Genomic DNA, 21,209 nt, shown 5'->3' with positions numbered 1-21,209 from the left:
TAGTTACGCCACTGCCTACACCGGTAAACGTTTAACAACCGCAGGTTGCAGGACAAAACAAAATTAGGTATTCATTATTGAATGCACATTGAAAATAATAAACATTCCCTAAATTCCGACTTTTATGGGAAAAATTGTGTAAATAAAATGTTAAATGTTTTTCAAATATTATATCATTGAATGTGAGTATTGGACGGTGTTTCGTCCTTTTACACTAGTGTTTTTTTTTTGTCCGTAAACAAGTAGACAAATTGCTTCAATTTTCAAATTAAGTATTTTTTCTGGTGGAAAACTAAATCTAGTAGGTACTTTTAAGGTCAAAATTGAAAATTCATACTAGTTTTCATATAAGCACTAGGAAAAACAAAACAGCAAAAATTAACGAAAACCTGGAATTTTTATGCAAAACCAGATTTTTACAGAATCGATTTTGGTTTATGGACTTATGGTGTAACTAGAAAATAATAATAACCGTATAAGTAGATACATGTAATAATCCCCGGATGTTTATATAATATTTTTTTTATATATCATACAGGTTTAAAAATTTTAGTTTATTATTTTTTTCTTAAATTATGGTTAATATAAAAATTTTTTACTAGGTCAAAAAACTTAAAAATTTAGTACCTATACATTTCTGAGGTAATGAGTGTCTGAAGTTTGAATTTTGATACAACTCTTCGTCTCTTCAAAGTTACGAAAATTTACAAATTATATTAAGTTAGATATTCGTAAAATTTTTTTTTCTATCTAAAATTTAAAAATTCATTACAAGTATCCTCATAAAATTGTCTACCTTTAACCTTTAACAAAAAAAAGTATACAGGAAAGTTAAATTAGTTTTTATGAACATTTGAAGTTTATGTTTTTTGACAGTATATTCCACTGGTAATCAAAAATTTCTCATGATGGAACGTTTTTTAAATTTTATTTTCAAAAACAAATAACAGTATATACTAGACTGAATTTTGAGCTATTTATAAACATTTAAATTTTTTTTATATCAGTAAAAAATCTTGATAATTTAATACTATAGGTTCTTCTTAAGTTGTTATAAATCGGTTTAAAAATATTGAAATCACTTCGGCTCTTTTTTATACGCATTTGAAGTTCAAATGTTGACAAGTCATAAATTATTCAATTTTTTTACAGCTAAGAATTGAACAATTTAAAACAAGATCTGTCTTAAGTAATTCAAAGTTAAAACCGTGACGAAAAATTCTAAAATAAGTATAAACACAGTTTTTATAAATAGATATTTTAGGTATAATTTTGGACATAAAACAAATTATTTTAACATAGCAATAATATCATGAAAAAATACTTAGTAATATTTAGTGTCTGACAGACTTTCATTGCTCAGAACTGTTTTTCACATAATATTATCTATACCTACATACTACATTACTACATACATTCATACATAATAAGTACATACTACATGTGATAGATAGGAAAAAAATGTAAATGAATATTACATTAATAAGAAGTCAATAAATCATATACAAAATTACATTTAGCTTAGAACCTAATAGAAAATAAAAAAAATAATAAAAAGTAGGAACTTCACAAGTTTAAGTTTAGTATACTGATGCCAAAGTATTATTTAAGGTTTCTGTTCCCGTACAACTATATATACAAAATTTATGTTTGTAACTTTTATAGATTATAAGAATATTTTTTAATTTATTAAAAATTCAGCCCCCCGTAAAGCCTTCTAACAACCTCTGGCTACGCCATTGATCTATATCATGTTCAATTTAATGTTTAATGAAACAAAAACCTATAACATTCGAGAACTATGTGTTTTACTATATCTTATATCTGTATTGGTGTATATAAAACAGTAAGCTGACTAATTAATATATCAACTCACAGCTCAAACCATTGGACAGATTGGGCTGAAATTTGGCAGGCAGATAGCTATATTAAGACTTAGGCATCTGCTAAGAACAAATTTATGAAAATTTTACCCCTAAAGTGGTAAAAATTGAAAACATTTATTTCGTTTGAATTGAAGTATACATATTCTATAACACAAATGAACATTGTTTATGAGCTTTATTTTGTAAAATTCAACTCCTAAAGGTGGTTAAAAGGGACGAAAAGTGTAAAAATTAAATATAACCTCCTAGCCAAAACTGCTGAACCTATGAGTATGCAATTTGGACAGTAGTTTCATTTTGTGATGCATTTTCAAATATTCAAACTTAATATACTCATAACTCATTTAAAATTTAAAATATCCTAAAAAAACAACGAGAGAACACATATAATGTTCTTACCTAAAAGTTAGGTTATGATGGATCAATTCACTCTAATATCAAAACTAACAGCACACTAATGAAACTAATGAACAAAAATTTGCTATGTAGTACATGTGTAAGACAGATAAAAGTATATAACAATATAACATATGCGGGTGCAATATCCTCTTAATAATATACCATTAAAGCATTATACTATTGATAAGGCATTATTATTATGTAAATATTACATAAAATGTATATATTTATAACTTTTATAGCTTATACCTAACCTTGTATAATTTTATATTGCAGTTGATAAGTGATTAAATACCTACTTATAACTGAAAATAAATAAAGTCTCACCTAAGAATTTTTGAAATATAGAGGTAATATTTAGTCAAGTAAAAATGGATCTAATTAATATATATTAGAGATGTTACGAACTGTTCAATTTTCAAACCGAACCAAATATCTAATAGTTCTGTTCGATAATCGAACCAGAGAAATAAAAATAAAAGTCGATGGAGTAACGGCTAAAATTATAAATTATTATTATATAATTAATAATTAATAGATTAATATTAGTTTTTTAATGTTTGCTTGTTTTAAATATTGATGTTTTTCGCTTTTTCTTATCAGTTATCATCATGTTAATAATTAAAAATTAAAAATCTCGTGCATAATAATTATTAACTATTTAAGTATTTATTTAAAGTAATTAAGTAAATAGTAGAAAAATCTTTATTCAATAATTTTGAGGTATAATGATAAATAACTAAATAAATCAATATTAATTTAAATATATCCAATTTAACTTTTAATGTTCGGTTCGAGTTCGATCAAATATTTGAAGAGTTCGGTTCGGTTCGGGTTCGATTAAAAGTGTGTAGGTTCGGATCTGTTCGAGTTTGTTAATTTAAAGAAAAGTTCAGTTCGACCTTAAATATTATGGTTCGTAACATCTCTAATATATATGTATCTACTGGCTACTACCTACTGTTAGATGCATTACATGAATTTATTAAAAAAACTATTTAATATCTATAGAGATATTTAAAAAAATAAAAAATCTTAACCTGACATTTATAAAATTTATTATAATGTTTATAGTTTTTTTTTCATTACAATAATTAACAATCAAATTTAAATGTACACTAGCTTATATTCTATCAGTTTGTACGATAAGAAGTGGATACATTTTTATCATCTTGTTGGTTGGAGCATAATTTTTTGGATTTGATAGTTGTTTGTATCCTATGGTTGAATGATCTGATGGCTACATTTTACCTAATATATAGGTAGTTTAGAGTTATCTTTTTTGTCGTTGGAGAAAAGGCAATCTAAATCATCTTTTAAAGTCTTATGATTTTTAACTACACGTCTCTTCCCCTTTGCTTTAATTTCTCCTTGTTGTTCAAAATGTAAGCATATGAATTTTCTCAAAGGGTAATAAACTCAGCAATTGCTAGTCCTTTTATCTCATTGAAAAACAACCTTGGAATCATTCAGCTGTATAGCAGGAGTGATCTCTAGGTAAGTCTGAAGTATCCATACAGTCCAGTAAGTTAGCGTTGCTCTTCAAAGTTTATAAAAGTCATCATTCTTAATATAATAAATTAATAAATCAATGAATCTAAAACAAAAAATAAATAAATAAACATATTATGCTATGTTTGTCATAGGAAAATATAAATAAAAATAACAATTTACCTATATCTGTATACATGAGGATTATTTTATCTCTAAAATGACTCTTCATAGTACCATCATGATACTCGTACATCAATAACTTACTTATATCTAGTACTGCAAAACCTATAGTAAAAAAAAAATTTAATTTATTTATTAAAAATAAGGTATTAACAAAAGTAATACAACATTTATACTTGTATGCGTAATAGATACTTATATAATATATTGGCTAGCAAAACTTAATAATTTTATTTTCTATCGAAACAGCAGTTAGATTTTCATTGCACCTAATACAATGTTTGAATCTTTGTTCATAAGTTTTTATAATATTTTATCACAAGACACTAGCTCCATCTTAAAACGTCTCTGCAACGATTTTATGGTTTTACCAAAAACATCATTGTTTAAGAGTTTGAAGAATTGAATACTGGTCAATTTGTTTTAGATGATGAGCTGCATCTCGCAGCATCACAGACACAACAGCATTCAGTGGAGCACACCTGCAGCATGCCCTCCAAGATACGGAACAGGTTGCATCAATTAAGTGTCTAATACATAATTTTAGAGACAGAAGCTTCAGAGTAAAAATAAATACAGCACTCTCCAGTTTACAAACAATCTCAGCAGGTGTCCCCCAAGGTAGTGACATCACTCCTTTCCTCTATACTTTATTCACAGCAGATATCCTAACCTCAGACAATACCCTTATCGGAACCAACAACAACGACACAGGCGTACTCTCTTCCAGCCACGACCTCGTTGAAGCAAATCTTCAACTGCAAAACCATCTGGACATCATCAAAAGCATTCAAAAGTACAAGTTTAAAAAAAGTGTTAGTAACTTAAGTGCAGATGAATTTAAAATATTTTTATTTTATAAAATATGCAAATTTAAAAGCAATTCTTACAAAAATTAAATATTCAATATAAATAGAAACTATATTTATACAAAAAACAGCTGAAGAACACCAACATTTTGAGAGAACTCATTTTTTTTTTTTAAATCGAAATACCTAGTTAAAAGAGTAAAATTGTTGTTGTTAATTTCTACAATTCTTAAAGAAATACTAAAGGTATAAACAAAGATTCATATATTTTTAGCAGGAATAGGATATTACAGCAAGTCTATATTTGGGGAGCCAATGGCGACCAAATGGGTGCCAACATTTTGTGATCAAAATTTATAATTTGTGAATATTCAAAACTTTTAAAATTGTATTTAAAACAAAATTTACCTATTCATTATATTTTTTGATATAATTGTATAGTATGCACTATATAGTGTATACTGCATATATATGTATTATGTATATTATAATATATACTCTTAAGTCCTAATTACTAAATCTAGTATCTAGTACTACTAGTATATTATAATTGTAAAAATAAATTATATATTATACCATTGGAATCACGGAAAAAAAACCAAAAAATTAAAAACCAAAGGAATAAAAGACCAGAGAAAAAACCAAACAAAAAAAAAAACCATGAAAATAAAAACCAAATTTTTATATTTTGCCATATATTATTATGTCATATTTCATTAGTCATAAGTTCTAATTTTCTAATTAAAAATGTAGATCAATAATTCAACTGCCCAGGTGTTCTATCTGTTGAATACTTTCGTAACCAAATTTATAAATTTTGAATAATTAAATATAATATATATATTTATGTTTAAAAATAATATTTAAATTGTTCACATTCAAAAATATTTAAAACAGCTTAACTTTGTTATGCTATGTTTTGGGAGTGGTATATTTTCGTGTTGGGAAATTTTAGTTAACATCATTCAATTAATATTCTATATCTTATATCTTATATTTTGTACCTATGCATAGCTATAATTTGTGTATATATTGTATATTATATGATCATAAAAGTACAATAGAGGTATATAACTATCATTAAGATTAAAAAGGTATTTATACTGGGCTATACTGGCCTAAAAGTTATTTGACTTATTTAGACGGTTAAAATTATACAGACGACAGGCACACCTGCATAATTTTATTGTAGGTATTACCTAGTGACTAGTTATTAATTTATTATATAGATTATTTAGTTGTTACACAATGTAGTAAAACATATTTCATCGAACTGAAGTCATTGAATTGTCGTGTTAACTTGAGTTTAAACTTTTAAGTTGTCATTTTCAAGTTATTTTTTGTGTTTAATTATGTTAATAATTACATCTAATAAAGGAAAAGACAAAATAATGTTTAAAGGCTATATGTTCGTAATGAAATACGCGGGAAAAAAATATTATACAATATGGAGATGTAGTAGAGTTCTTTAAACTGCCCAGCTATTCTCCACACCTCTATACTTTTAACACACCCAGTACTCAAAGTAATGCATGAGCACCCAGCTGAACCAGCAAAAATTGATATTGCAAAAGCCATCAATAAATTTAAAGAGATTGCAAAGTATTCTGGAGCTAATCCGTCACAGATGTATGCTGAAGCTGTGTCTCAATTAGATGCTACACCAGAGCAAGGATGCCCGTCGAAGAAAAATTAAAACGAACTATCAGAAACTACAGAAAAAAGAAAAATCCTATCGATCCAGCTACACTAGACGAACTTGAGATTTTGGTAAGTAATAAAATTGGTTGACACCTATTAACAAAATTTAATTAGCCTTGTTATGACGGAGACAACAAATGTCAGTTTATAAAAATGTCTAACTCAAAATAATTTGCTAATTTTCATGTTTTTTCCGTATTTTGTTAAGATTTGAACTTTAATGCTTGTAAAAAATTTATATTCTTGAATACGTCCTAAATCGTGATGATTATGTTACGCGGAACCTTGTTCAAATTTTTAATCCTTAGCTATAAAAGTTTAACATTTTATAAATTTTTAGTAACTAAAGAATTTGTAAATTTTCAATTAAACAAGTTTTGTCAAAAGTTGAACTTTAAACGGTTATAATTTTATAAATAAAAATTTTGACTATGTATTTTTAATATTTTCAAACTGCTATTATAGTAACTTATGGGGAATCTTGTATTAAACTTTCAAGTTTTTTGACCCAACGGATAAAATTTTATTGAAATTTATAATAATTAGAATAAAAAACTAAAAAAACAAAATATTTTGAAAATTGTATGGTGTGTATAAAATTCTATATTAATTATTATATTAAAAAATAATAATAAAAACAAATCATTTAAAATCAAAACATTCAGTTATTAATTTTATTAATTTATGTTTAGGGGGAGTGGTGTTCTACAGAAGAACCACACAACAAAGTACTGTTACTTGATGACAACGGGAAAGAAGCAAATGAAAGAATTAGTGATGTTTGCAACACATGAAGGGCTTGTTAATTTAGCAAGTTCTTCGAGATGGTATATGGATGGAAACTTTGCTTTGGCTCCAAAACTTTGTAGTCAGCTGTATTTCATACGGGTAGAAACAAATAGAAATTTTACAACAGCAGTATACATTCTCTTACAGAATAAAACTATGACAACTTATGAGCAAATGCTCACTACGTTTTTAAAAAAATGTGAAGAACAACATTTATTTCCTGATCCTGTGGTAGTACATGTTGATTTTGAAAGTGCAGTTATCACAGCTATCACACATGTTCTTGGATTAGATATACACATTCAAGGTTGTTTCTACCATTTAACTCAGTCGACTTATCGGAAAGTACAAGAGTTAGGGTTGCAGACGCAATACAGAGAAGAGCAAAACTTAATCGAATTTTGTGGAAAAATGGATGGCTTGGCATTTTTACCCGTTGGAGATGTCAAAGATGGTATGGTATATTTAGAAACCACTATTCCTGGGGAGGCTGAAAATTTATTAAATTATTTCGATACAACATACATTAATGGCAAGTACAGGTAAGTTATAAATGAAAGTAACAGAATAGTCTTAAGAAACTGCCCCCCTATTTTTCCACCAAACTTATGGAACGTACACAATTCAACTTTAAATGATGAAGAACGTACGAACAATTCAACCGAAGGATGGAATCATAGGTTTAGTAAATTAGTAGGACAAACACATCCAACAATTTGGACTATTATAGAAAAAATAAGGTTAGAAGTGGCAGCTGATGAAACAAAGCTAGCCCAAATTCAACTAGGAGTACTACAACAGAAACGACAAAAAACGGTGTACAAAAGAATACAAATTTAATTAAAACAATTCTGTGAAGATTATAACAATGGTATACACAATATTGAAAACTTTTTAACTGCCATCTCATTTACAATAAGGTATCGATAACATATCGATTTTTATACACATTTTTTTATATTATTATTTTTACTTATTCGACTGATCACATTTTTATTGGTAATTTTATTATTTTTACTTTATTCAACTGATCAAATTATTTTATTTAATATTTTATTTAATTTTTTTAGTACAATTAAAATATAATATTATTTGATATTATACGTTGTGACACTACCGACCTTTTAATAAAAACTATGCCAAATTCAATAAACAATATATTTTAAAAATTGAATTTAATTGATATTATTATTTTTTTTTAACTTACTGGAGGAGGAAAGATATTATTATAATAATGTTATATGACATAATATAGCAAAATTTAAAAATTTTGTTTTTATTTTTATGGTTTTTTTATTTTTTGGATTTTTTTCCATGGTTTTTTCCTTGGTTTTTTTTCCGTTTACCATAACATTGTTTTTAATAATTTGTAAGTATTAAATATTTTTTTTTTAATGATATATTGTGGTGATAATACGTGATTATCAATTATCAAATTAAGTAGATGTGTTCGATGTTTAAAGTGTGATTAATCAATAATCAATTCCTCTATTGTCAATATTTTTTTTTTATATATACTACATTGGCCCTAAATGGTTATTGGAATAAAAAATTGAGTTGAATAACTATATTATCTTTATACTATAGGACTACTTCATCAGTTACCAATAACATTTAATAACACTAATGAACATGAAGCAAAAGTTAAATGAAATTAAGTTCATATATTGAAATTATCTTTAAACTATTACAAAATTGTGAAAAGAATTGTAAATTAATTATGGTAATGACATAATTGGAATGATAATACACTTTAGTCTACATCAAAAACAAGTATCTAGTTTAAAAATACTATTTAAAATGTTATGTACACAATTTTTTTTTATTACACAAGTATTTCTCTTGATCAATTAGTACCTAAATCACGTAAGTATTATTTTAAATAAAACTTTTTCTTATTATAAATATCAGTACAGCATTGTTTGAGGGTTTTGATATTTATATTTAAATTATTTACAAAACAGTAACTAGTAAAAACAAATTAATCATTGTAGTACTATATTATGTCTACACGAAAACTTGTTTGTTGTCATACCTTATTATTTGTTATTAATTAACAATATACAATATACATATATATCAATAATAAGTTTATAGTTGATGAATAAATTTCAAAAACATTGCTTCTTCAAAGAGTATTTAATGATGATAAACTAAAAATTCCAAATATTTTTATTTAAAGTAGAAAGAAAAGTATAAAATATTCAATAGCTACCTATAGTGAAATAGTACTTAAAAATCAAATAAAAGTTTTTTTAATAAAATAAAATAAGACATTCCTAGCCATAGGCTATCTATATCTATTTTGAAGTTTACAATACCTAGTTTTAAACTTTTAACAGATAAATGTGATGATTATAAATACATTAGAGTATGAACAAAGATAAAAGTTGATAGATAGTATTCAATAATTCAATAAGTGAAAAAGTATTTGAATACCAATGCTCAAATATCTTACAGCATTGCTTATTTTACATTTTATATTAGTTAAATATTTTATTTTATAAAAAATTTATCAGCTAGCTTGGTATTAACAATTAAAATAAATTATGTTTTACGATGTTGATTTGATTCAAAGGCAATTCAGTTAATATAAAATATGTGTCCATCAACAGAGTAACACTAGCTGTAGACATACCGATCTATCTACAATACTTTTCCAATCTACCTTTACTGATAAGGGAGGAGAAGATAATCTTTTAGAAATATTTCCCCTTGACTTTACAAGAGGGATAATACTTATACTATCTGTGGTAACTTGTAAGTTGTAAGCAGAGGTTTCTCTAAAGCCTAAAGTATAAAATGTTTTTTGTTTGGCAAACAAAATACACAGAACAGCTATACAGTAGGCGAGAATGGTTCACGTTGAGACAAAACTTGTATTATTGTATCTCATTAAAGATATGAAAGAAGTACATAATTTCTAACTGTAATAAACGAAGTTGAAAGTAGTAAGGCTTATTATAGTGTATTAGATCATTATTAAAAACTATTAAAACCATTGACAAAATTTGTTTTAAAAAAAGTAAAAAGTTTCTCAATGCAGACCACTCATAGTTCACAATGATATAACCCATGGTACACAAAGAGACATAAGTTGTTATTGATATAAAATAAAAAAATGAACATGAAAAAACAAATTTTATGTTCTTAAATTTGGTTTTTTATCTCTCTAACATCATAAAATGCAAATATAGTACAATAGTACATAAGTAAAAATATACTATATATTAAATACTTGCAATATTATATATATTTAATATACCATATTATGAAGAAATTATAAAAATAAAATAAAAACAAAAAAAATAGCTATAGATTTCACATAATATTTTACCACGTTTCACATTAATTAATAATTAAATTAATAAAAATATAATTTTTGTACGACATAACCTACATTCTGACTCGATGAGATATGTATCAGTGTAGACCAAACATTTTGTCTCATTTAAGTTCATTTTATTTTTTTACATTCTCATGACAATTACACTAACATTAACATAGTGATTTTTTTGATAGATATTTAAAAAATAGAAAACTTACAGATTTAGAATATGTAATTTGTTTGTAGTGTTTGTACATACAAACTAATTAATAACATATTACATAATAAACTATAGCAAAAATATATTATGAAAAATTTACTTTTACTACTTACGTTATCAAAAAATGTTTATCGTTATTTCGAACTGTTATCATCGGAGGCCAATGAAAGTATGAAACATAGAATATTACCATTTATATAATATAACATACTCTCTACCACAAGAAATGCACCGTGGTATTTCTCCGTTTTCCATGAGGTATTCATGTGTAAGACATAAAGTTAATAATAATTATAAATATGACATATCAATAAAAATCACCTTTTACGTTTTGGGGGGAAATAAAATGCATAATTTTGTTTTCATTCCAAGTAAAAATAGACGGACCGTTTTCTTTCAAACCATCTTTAAAATGACAACTATACAGTCGACTATTATTTGAGGGAATAGAATCTGCCCTCCTAATAAAACAATTATAATAATATTACTATAGTATTAATAGTATAAATAACACAATAATTTAATGAACAATAAAGCTTACCTAACTAAATTCGTCCAAGAATTTCGTATTGTACCATCTGTAGGAAAACGAAAAAAAGAACACGATTCTTTTACAGAATTGTGTGAACATTGGGGTGCCCAGCAGTTTACCATAATTAAAAAACCTCGAGTTTCTTATGCGTACAAAATAATGATATAGTTTAAAATTATAAGAAAATAATTTAAAAGGATTAAAAAACCAAATGAATCTAAAACAATAAACAGGCAATGTATTTCTTATGGAATGAAGGAATGAACCGTGATAACGGTTTGTTTGGAACCAGCCGCGTTAATGCGTTATCATTATAGATTATGACGTAAATATATGAAATAATTAATAAAAATAAACAAATTTCATATTATTATGTGGTATTAATCTGTGCAATGAAAACACGTTTATCTTTTGGAGGAAACAATTTAAAACCTAACCCAAAATTATTTCACTTGTCTTACTGATGAACAGAATAATATGAACATGTCTATCTGTAGACGACGACTCTCCCCTAGTCCCCTTAACTACACATAGTTGATTTTAGTAAGTACTAGTGTTGTAGTGTCCACTGTCCGGTATTTAAATACTTGGGTTACATTGGTTACAATTTAATATATTTTTAATTTATTCAGTGAGTTGTAGATTCTAATTAGAGCGAAGGCTGAAGAGTACCTATATCGACTCAAAACAATGTGTTTTTTATTTTTACGCCTAAAGATACTTTTTTGCTAGAAAAATTCTCTGATCATCGACTTTGATTCTTGTGGGTAGTTTTTGGTAGTGAATTGGATCTAGTTGGTACTTTTAGAAGCTAAAAAGTTATCAGTACTTACTTTTTAAAATAATCGTGAGAAAAAAATCCCAATATTTTGTTAAAATTTTAATTTTATTACTAAAATAATCGTTTAGTAACTTCGATCACCAATAAGTTTGACAATCTTGCTTAGTACTTTTAATCATATACAATGATTTCTCATAAAATTCAAATTTAACAATAACACAACCATTACGCACCTACTCAATAATGTGGTACACTCGATTCCTACTGTACAGCAGGGTAGGTAATACCTACTTGAAGATTTTTTTTTTCATGAACTGCCCACTAATTATCATATTTAAAATTAATTTTCTAAGCAAATTGTTTTGATGTTTATTTATGACGTGCAGCTTAGGTTTGATTTATATTTATTTAACTAGAAGTTAGATAGACTTTCACCTAGTGGCTAGCCCACTTGGGTACTACCACTATTACTGCTGAGGTATCTGCCTACTAAAAGACAATTAGCATTTGTTACACAAAAATACATATTATTCATAATTATCAACATTCTACACAACACATCAACTATCAATAATTGTGATTGATTTGTAAAATTTCTATTTAAAGTTGGAAAAATATTAAAATAATCATATTTAAGATTTTTAGAAGACAACTTTTTATTCATTTACTATGGCGCGGATTTTAATGTAAATAAATAGGTATTTTTATTGAATAATGAATTAATATGAATATAGATATCTCAATGTTGATTAAAAATGAGCTAGTTTCATAACACTCTAAATTCTTTATAAAATAAAACACTTCTATCCACTATTTAAAATTTTTGTATGTTTTAAAATTAATACATTTTATGAATACTACCATACGTAATATAGTATATACTAATATTATATCGTATTTTTGTATTTACCTATCTATTCAGTAGGTATCGTCAATAATCATTAATGATTAATTTCAAAAATTTCCAAATAATTATTCTTTATTACAATATTCAATATTTTTTTTGTTGATGGAGGTACCCGCGGTTTAAATCCTGAGTCCGCTGTCGCCTGTGTAGGTCTAGGTTCTTATCATGGAGTCCAGACTGTCCAGAGACTCTAGTACGGTGGTACTTGTACATATTTTGTTAGTAGTTACTACGGTTAGCTTAGTGGAACCATAGTATAAGTTTGGTATAAATACTATAAATGAAAAGGTATTTGGTGTAAGGTATATAACTTAGTTTATAGATCCATGTTTATGGAGGTACATTGTTGGGATTAAAAAATTGAATAGAAAATCGATAAAAAATAATTATCGTTATTATTCATCAATTGCATAAAACGATCTATAGATTAGAATGATTAATAACAATAATTTTGAATAATATTACAGTAATGAATGGCATTACATTTTAATATATGTGTAATAATAATTGATGTTATTAACCGTAAACACTGTTGGCTCCGTGGAGGTATACGATACCGTGGTTCATGGCGGTTACCGTTATTGTGTTGCTGTCTACCGTGGTTCATGATACATCCATGCCTCCTAGGACATTTTGGCCTTGGCTGTTTTCATTTGAAATTTTACGTTTGGACTAGTTGGTTGTTGATACTGCATGTCTGCATTTGCAATTTGCTATTTGCATTACTGACAATTCAAATAGCAGACGCGTTCTGTTTTTGTTGTTTGGTGTCCATATTTCCATAAATGATTTCTGTTGTTTTCTTTAAGAACAAAGCAAGATTATTATCAACGTAAACTGACGACAATCTTCCGTGTTTTTTATTTCGTTCGGTTATTTTGTTTGTTCGTTCGTTTTAAACAAACGGTGTTGTTGTGTCGCTTAATTATATCGGCGTCTAACGTTGTTCTCGTATCATCGTCATCAGACAACTTTGGATCAGTTTTAAAATATGGCGAACCAAAGGACTACGCCGAGCTCGACTTTTCAATCGCATCAGATGGCACAACCGGCAATTGAAACGCTTCTATTTAATGATATAATTGAAGAAAAAAGTTCACAGTTGCGCGATGTAATGGATCAATTTTTGCAAGTACATTCTTTTAGTAAATTTGAATCTGAATTCAATTTATTCATAAAACGTATAAAACACATCTCAAAAGATGGACAACGCAATGGCACAAACCTCACTCGTCACATAACGCAGATGCCTTTGGATAATGACGCACAACCTTTAAGTAAACCAACGGAAGATGGCGGGTCACAAGTATACAATCAGCAGTATGTTGAACCTACTAATTCATCTAAGCAACCACCAGTTGCTGATTTTAAACCTAGAACAATGTTGACACTTAACAACCCATCAAACAATATTCTTAATAAAACAATGAATATATGTGACACAATTATTGAAGAAAGCTTAACCAATAATGACTCTGCTCAAAAAGATACTCAACAACCAGAAAGTCTATCTCCAACTGTGCCAATACCATGTTCTGAGCCATCACAAAGTGATAATGCATCATCTACTACCATGAATAATGGAAATGATGACACCATAGAATCTGATTCAGAATTAGTCCAGTCTGTTCAGATGCTAAATAATAGTGACAATACTGGCGCATCTCAACTTAGTCAAGATCAGTCTAACTGTTCAGTAAGAAGTCTGGGAAAAAGTAAAGTGAAGTACCTAACTAAGTGGTCAGTTAATACAAAGAAAATTAAATCAAATAAGGGCAATTCAAAATCAGTCATTACATTAACAGGTAATTGAAAACATTTTTTTATTGATATTTATAGAGATTCAGGTACTTAGTCCTAACTTGATGTACAGTAGTCACTTAATCATTTAAAATTCATAGGACCGAGTTAAAAATTCAATGTATAGAGGTTTTCGATTTACCGAGTGTTTGAACAATCAGGGGAAAAATTGTGTGTTATTTTTCACCTGCTTCACTGCTGCTATTACTTTCTTTTATCGGCAATCGACAAACACTTAAACTTTATGGAACCCATATTCTGACTGACTTATGTTTTATTTGATTTCAACAACTGTTTATCCATTGTAGAGGTTTATTTTGGTAAAATAGTACGATCAAAGTCTAGATTAGATAGGTAAAGTCGAGGGTAAAGTAAACCTGAAGAGAACAATCACTTTTTGCACTTAGTGAATGAGGCAATTTGTGTATTGAAAACCATAATATGCTCACGCTAACACCGGGAAATCACCGGGAGATGTCCATCACTGACATAAATTGGTTGGCCAAATGATTTTTCTTTTTTGAGACAGTCTATAGAATGGGGAATTTATTGTACCTTACTCCAATGTTTATATTTTCTCTAAAAGGACTCTGCACACAAACATGTGTTGTCTTTGTAGTAAATATAACATAGGAAATTTCAAATTTATGATCAGCAGATCACTTCTAGCTTTGTTATCTTAAACTTTAGAATGAATTTAATAAAATAAAATTTAATGATAGGAACATTATCTGAGTTTTTGTATGATAACTCTGATTTTAAATAAGTTATGAAGGTTTTTATTGTTTTTAATTTACACTTTATTATATTAATTTTAGAATTTGTTTTGTAATCGACATATTGTATAAAACCCACATAAAAACAGATAATTTTCTTACTATAGTTCATAATAGTCAATTCCATGTGCAGACCTAAATTTCAGGGGGTGTCCATAATATTTTTGGGCCCTCTTTAAACAATGTTGTTCAATTTTAACAAATTATTATATACAAATAAATATTACTTATATTTTTTATTTCATATTCTTTTACAAAAATGATAAATTTATAATAACAAGTTCCTATTACTTTTATATTATTAAACTCTTTAATAACTAAATGTACATCAACATTAGAGGTTATTTCTTGGTCTGTAAAAAGTAACATTAATGATTTCAAACCATTTTGGGCCATAGTACTCCTTAATTTACTTTTAACAATATTTAATTTTGAATATATCCATTCACAAACAATTATTGATGAATATAATGATAGACATCTGTTGTATTAAGAAAAACAAATACCAATATTATATCTACCGGAGTCTTTTAATGTTTAAACCAATCCAGCCACAAAAACACAGATTCATTAGTAATTTGTTTAATAATATTTTTGTCTATTGAATTCTTGAGAAGTTTGATTTAATCAAAGCGTCTGGTGAAATTTTTACAAACTTTTCCAAAATCCCAGATATCTCAGAAGTTATATTTAAATTTAAAATATCTGCTATAGCATTTATAAAGCCAATTGTATCTTGTTAAAATCTTAAATTAATACCATGAATAATATCATCCAGCAATGGGTAGTATACAGACATTTTTAATTGTTCATACTTTATCTTAAAAAGTACTTGATTTGATGGAGATGGATCAATTTTAATTGTAACTTTTATTTTTTTACTTCTATAATATTTATTTCATGTATTTTACACATTTTTTTGTTTTGTAAAACGTATATTTTATATTATTCCTTATTATTATTATCTCATGTTTAATAGGATAATATGTCTTAAAGTATTTACACTTTCTGCTGCAAACAAAAGATCACTTTTTAGGTCATTATATGATTTTTTACATACTGAATTGCTTTGGTACATTTTTAAAATAATATACAGCTTTGTTGCTAGAACTTTGAATCATTTTCCGGAGCTTAAAAAAAAATTATCGTAGAAAACAGTTGATTTATTGCTTGAAAGAATAATGTAATCTCTTTATGTATTGTTTATTAGGTATTCCTATAATATTTTTTATATGCCTTAGTGTACATTTTTATTGTTTTTTCATAGTTTTAGATTATTAAATCATATATTTATTTACCTGTAGGTACATAATTATAGATTGTTGTATGTATTTACAAATTGTGTAAAATCTTGAAATACAGTTTTAAAATCAAAAATGCTCCAAAATTTCTAAATTTCTCTAAAATTTAAAATTGACAAAAAAATGCTAAAAAGTATAAAATGAAAACTTATTATTCTAATTCAAAAATAATGAAACATATATAAGGTAAACGAGCATTCTGTATCTAGACTCAGAAAACAATACAAAATGCATCAAAACCCCGCCTCACTAATGAGTAATAAGTAATGACAAACTTTCTACATTAGATCATATATATATTATATAGTAGTGAGAAAAGACTAATTCACAGATTTTAGCACATATTTCATTTTATATGGTAATAAATGAATTCACTCTATTATTAAAAGTAACAATCTCATAATTGGTTCTGCTTAACATTAATTTGCTATGTTTGCATGTGGATCAGAAAGAAAATAATTAATTGTGTGCTGACATCCTCGCTGATATCAAAATATTACAATCTATACATAAATATGCATCTTTTCTTTGAAGGGCAAGCAAACCAAATTCTAATTTCAATATTGATCAAATGATTAATTGATGACTATTAACCTATTTATATAATATTATACTGTAATAAATAGGTAATAACTAATAGTAACCACATATTTAATATCCTATAAATTAATTTTGATGCTACAATACACTATCAAAAGTAGCAAAAAATTGCTTGATTTCCAAGATACATTTTTATCTTACATTTTACCTATTAATTTCTATAATTTCAATATTATGTCCTACAAAATTAAAGAAATATAAAATAAAAATATCTGTTAAATAATGTCTGTAAGAATATCCTTAATTTTACTTTATTATCTGTTTAAAAACATATTTATTTTTTTAGTATATTAATATTTTTGTATTTTTAGGTACTCTATTAGCAGGAGATCAAACCACAGTATTGAAGAAAGCTCATAAAGCAGGTATTTTGGTAGTTCGAAAGACAAAACATATTATCAAAACAGATAATGGATTGTACCATTTAATTGGTCCAATCATTGAAGGATCTCCAGTTAATTTGTATCGTGCATGTGTAGAAGCAAATGGTATTCCAAAGACTTGGAGAAATATTTTATCAAATTTGTCCATGGAAGTCGATATAAATCTCAATAAAAGTATGACTAGAAAAGGCACAATCTATAACAAGGAAAAAAAAACTGGTCAAAAATCTTCTGGATCAAAAGTTGTTTTTGGACATGAGTTACTCAATGATAGTGATCTTCGTCAACAATTGTCAGAAATATCAGCATCTAAAACAATCAAACCATTTGAAGCATGTCATACTCCAAGTCAACTTTTAAAGCACAAATTTCATCGAAAGTTTGTTAAAGCTTGCTTAATAATTGGCAGTCAGTTCAATACAGGTACATATTATTTATAAAATATATTATTTACATATAATTAGGGTTTGGAAATTATAGGAGTTGCATATTATTTTGTATGCTCTCGATTTATAGCAGACTAAGCTAGAAATCCAAGCTATACAATGCTGAGCTTCACAATTAAAAATTAAAAATGCATATTTAATATTTTCAAAAAATCAATTTTTTTCTTCCTTAAACTATGTATTTTAAATAATAATGTAATAATTTATAAACAATAAAGTGGTTCAATGCAAATATTTAATAAGTATTATAAAACATATATTTATTTTGTATTTAACTTCACAATTAATGAAAAAATTTTTTTTTTCTATTTTTTCTGTTCAATAAAATGTCAAATTCCAACCGATTAGGTACTTGCCATATTTTACTTTTCAATCATAATTTTTTTTTGTGTATTAATCAATATTAATTGATAAGTAATAACAATACTATATGTTTTTGATTATTGTTTTGCATATTTAACGTTTTTTCAAGCATATTTTATAATTTTTTTCCACATATTTTACCATTTTTAGATCCCATGATCTTAGAATTAATATTTATTTTTTATTTGAATCAAATTGATATGCATAGGTTGTTTATATATAGATAGTATAATATGTAATATTTAATACATTTTGATCAGATAATGTAAGGAATTTAAAAACTTAAATCGGTTAGCAAATGTTTATTTTTCTTAATTGTTTTGACTAATGAAAAACATTGCTATCTAATTGAGACAATTTAAAAAAATAAAGTATTTACATTTAATTGAGCAATTGTTTATGTACATTATAAGATTTAAAAACATTATAATGAATTAATAATAAAACTATAATAAACTAAGAGATATTTTTAGAGAGACCAACTTAGATTTAAATAGTTTAAACAAATTTACTTTCCAGCATATTGATTCAATTTTGTAATCTTACACTAAAATCCTATTTGTTGATTTTAAAATAAATAACTGTTATAAATTAATTATCATCAACTATTTTTTTTTAGTGGTAAATAAATCTACGACAACAATAATTATTAATTATATTAAATTTTTTATTTATAGATGAGAAGATGGATGAATAGTATCAACAGCATGAAAAAAAAACTAAGAAATCAAAATGACAGAAACTTAAACAGTGCCTAATTAAAAAAAAAAAAATTGGACAATTTAAATATGTGTATTAAATTAAGTTGACACCAGAAGTACTGTGTCATTAGATTATATTTCTGTTAACTTATTTTTATTTTTGTTTTATATTAAATCAAAATCTTGTTATATTTGTCTTCCTATTAGTTCATAATTAATAATTAATGGTTTTGTTATGTATAAATATTATTAATAATAGTATTGTTACAATTACATATTATTTGAAAGCTTACATAATATTTATAAGTTTTTTTTTAATGCGAATTTGATTTATTAATCAATTTTTTTTATTTGTAAACCCACATAAAGATATTTCAAAATTATCTTGACTCTACATATCATATGTATTGAACCTATTTTTTATTTAAAATTTTTTTTTGTGGTTTGTTTTATTTTTTTGGTTTTTCTTATTATATTTACTTATAAGTAACTATAGCATTTAAGCCTATTTGCCATTTAGTTATTATTTTCAGCATATTTTACTGCTACTTTTCTCACTTTTTTTATTGTATTTTTCAATTAAATGAAAAATGATTTATTTAATTACATTTAATGTCAATTTATTAATATTATTTTTACCAACAAAAAGTATGATGTAATGTAAGTAATTGTAATGTAATTACTATATGAATAATAACCTAAACAATATTAATCAAAATAAAAAGTTAAAATTGATTTATTCATTTGCAGTAAAAATATAATTTATTATCTAGGATATTATAACTAGTGATAATTAAAATTATTTTATTCTTTGATGGAATTTGACAGCTTGAGCATTAAAAAATATTTTAGTGGTGTTTTTTGATCCATAGTAATATTTGGTTGAGTAAGTACATTTATGTACAAAATACTGAAAACTAAAATTTGGATATTTATAATTTATAATAACTTAGACATTTGGTTATTGCTGCAGTAAATGTGAACTTTACCCGCATCTTAAGAGAGCCTTATACTCGCATGTGTTGTCACTGTCTTATAAGTGGGTATCACAGTAAATTTTATGCTCTGCAGATCTCATTTAACTTTGTTAATTCAAAAACTAGTGTAGAATAAATAAACCTCTTAAAATTTTAAGGTAAGAATATTATTTAGACGGCTTAATGTGCTTTTTACTATATTTTAATTTTGAAACGAGTTGTAAATTTTTTGTATAACTTAATCTTCATTCATTTTAATTTTTAAACTAACTGAGTTAAGCCTGATCTGCCGAGTATAAAATTAATTCCTTGTATAGTTGTGTTTTGTATATTACTTTTATTTAATAAATTAAATGAAAATCATTAAAAAATTCAATACATTTTGAAATATTGTGATGTATTCATCATTACTAATGATAACGGTATAGTCAGTATACCCTGTACCTTTATGACTATAAGCTATAGCCGCTTTAACTTTTAAGTAACCACCTATGCAATAGTTATTAGAACATTTAGAGTTCCCAACTAAATATTGTACAGCATAATTACTTTTGGAATTATTTTTTACTTCTACAATACTATAAATTAGTAATTCGACAAGGGAATTAAAAGGAATAGTATTGGAAAAACGGGGGTCCTTCAGTGGTGATCACTTGATGTAGTCACTGAAAACACTGTTGGTCAAAATTGTTAATAAAGTGTTACCTTTTGAGTTTTAATTATTGTGTGTGTTTAAATAGTGTACGTCAGAAAATGAATTATAGTTTGGTGATCGTGAAACTCGATTTCAAATAAGCGTCTGTGTGTAATAAGATAATACATTCAACTCGCGATAT

At 26.1% G+C, this 21,209-nt stretch overlaps 2 protein-coding genes and 1 long non-coding RNA gene across 5 annotated transcripts; 2 read left to right on the top strand and 1 right to left on the bottom strand.

The window, feature by feature from the left end:
* Positions 1-1,242: 1,242 nt before the first annotated feature.
* On the bottom strand, positions 1,243-11,619 carry LOC107162192 (uncharacterized). Of its 3 annotated transcripts, XR_016189675.1 has the most exons (5): positions 11,348-11,619; positions 11,128-11,267; positions 10,920-10,950; positions 3,960-4,064; positions 1,243-3,882 (listed from the first exon to the last, which is right to left on the bottom strand). XR_016189675.1 is itself a non-coding variant. In XM_015508977.2 (4 exons), exons 1-4 carry the CDS (start codon positions 11,458-11,460, stop codon positions 3,866-3,868), a joined length of 375 nt encoding a protein of 124 aa, XP_015364463.2. In that variant the 5' UTR covers positions 11,461-11,617; the 3' UTR covers positions 1,243-3,865. The 3 variants fall into 3 exon arrangements, 1 of the variants encoding a protein (XP_015364463.2); XR_016189678.1 differs by having other exon boundaries at positions 10,920-11,267; positions 11,348-11,613; XM_015508977.2 differs by lacking the exon at positions 10,920-10,950 and having other exon boundaries at positions 11,348-11,617.
* Positions 4,241-8,474, top strand: LOC149060864 (uncharacterized). The gene is made up of 2 exons (XR_016189686.1): positions 4,241-6,538; positions 7,162-8,474. It is a non-coding gene; the product is annotated as an uncharacterized LOC149060864 (long non-coding RNA).
* A 2,037-nt stretch (positions 11,620-13,656) lies between the features above and the next one.
* LOC107162176 (uncharacterized) lies at positions 13,657-19,632 on the top strand. The gene is made up of 3 exons (XM_089217422.1): positions 13,657-14,831; positions 17,815-18,309; positions 19,373-19,632. Exons 1-3 carry the CDS (start codon positions 14,018-14,020, stop codon positions 19,390-19,392), a joined length of 1,329 nt encoding a protein of 442 aa, XP_089073548.1. The 5' UTR covers positions 13,657-14,017; the 3' UTR covers positions 19,393-19,632.
* Positions 19,633-21,209: the final 1,577 nt, after the last annotated feature.

Source organism: Diuraphis noxia, unplaced genomic scaffold, assembly GCF_037042655.1.
Source record: "Diuraphis noxia isolate RWA-SAM2 unplaced genomic scaffold, SU_Dnox_SAM2 contig0001, whole genome shotgun sequence".
NCBI lineage: Eukaryota > Metazoa > Arthropoda > Insecta > Hemiptera > Aphididae > Diuraphis > Diuraphis noxia.
This window is presented reverse-complemented; position numbering and strand designations above follow the sequence as displayed.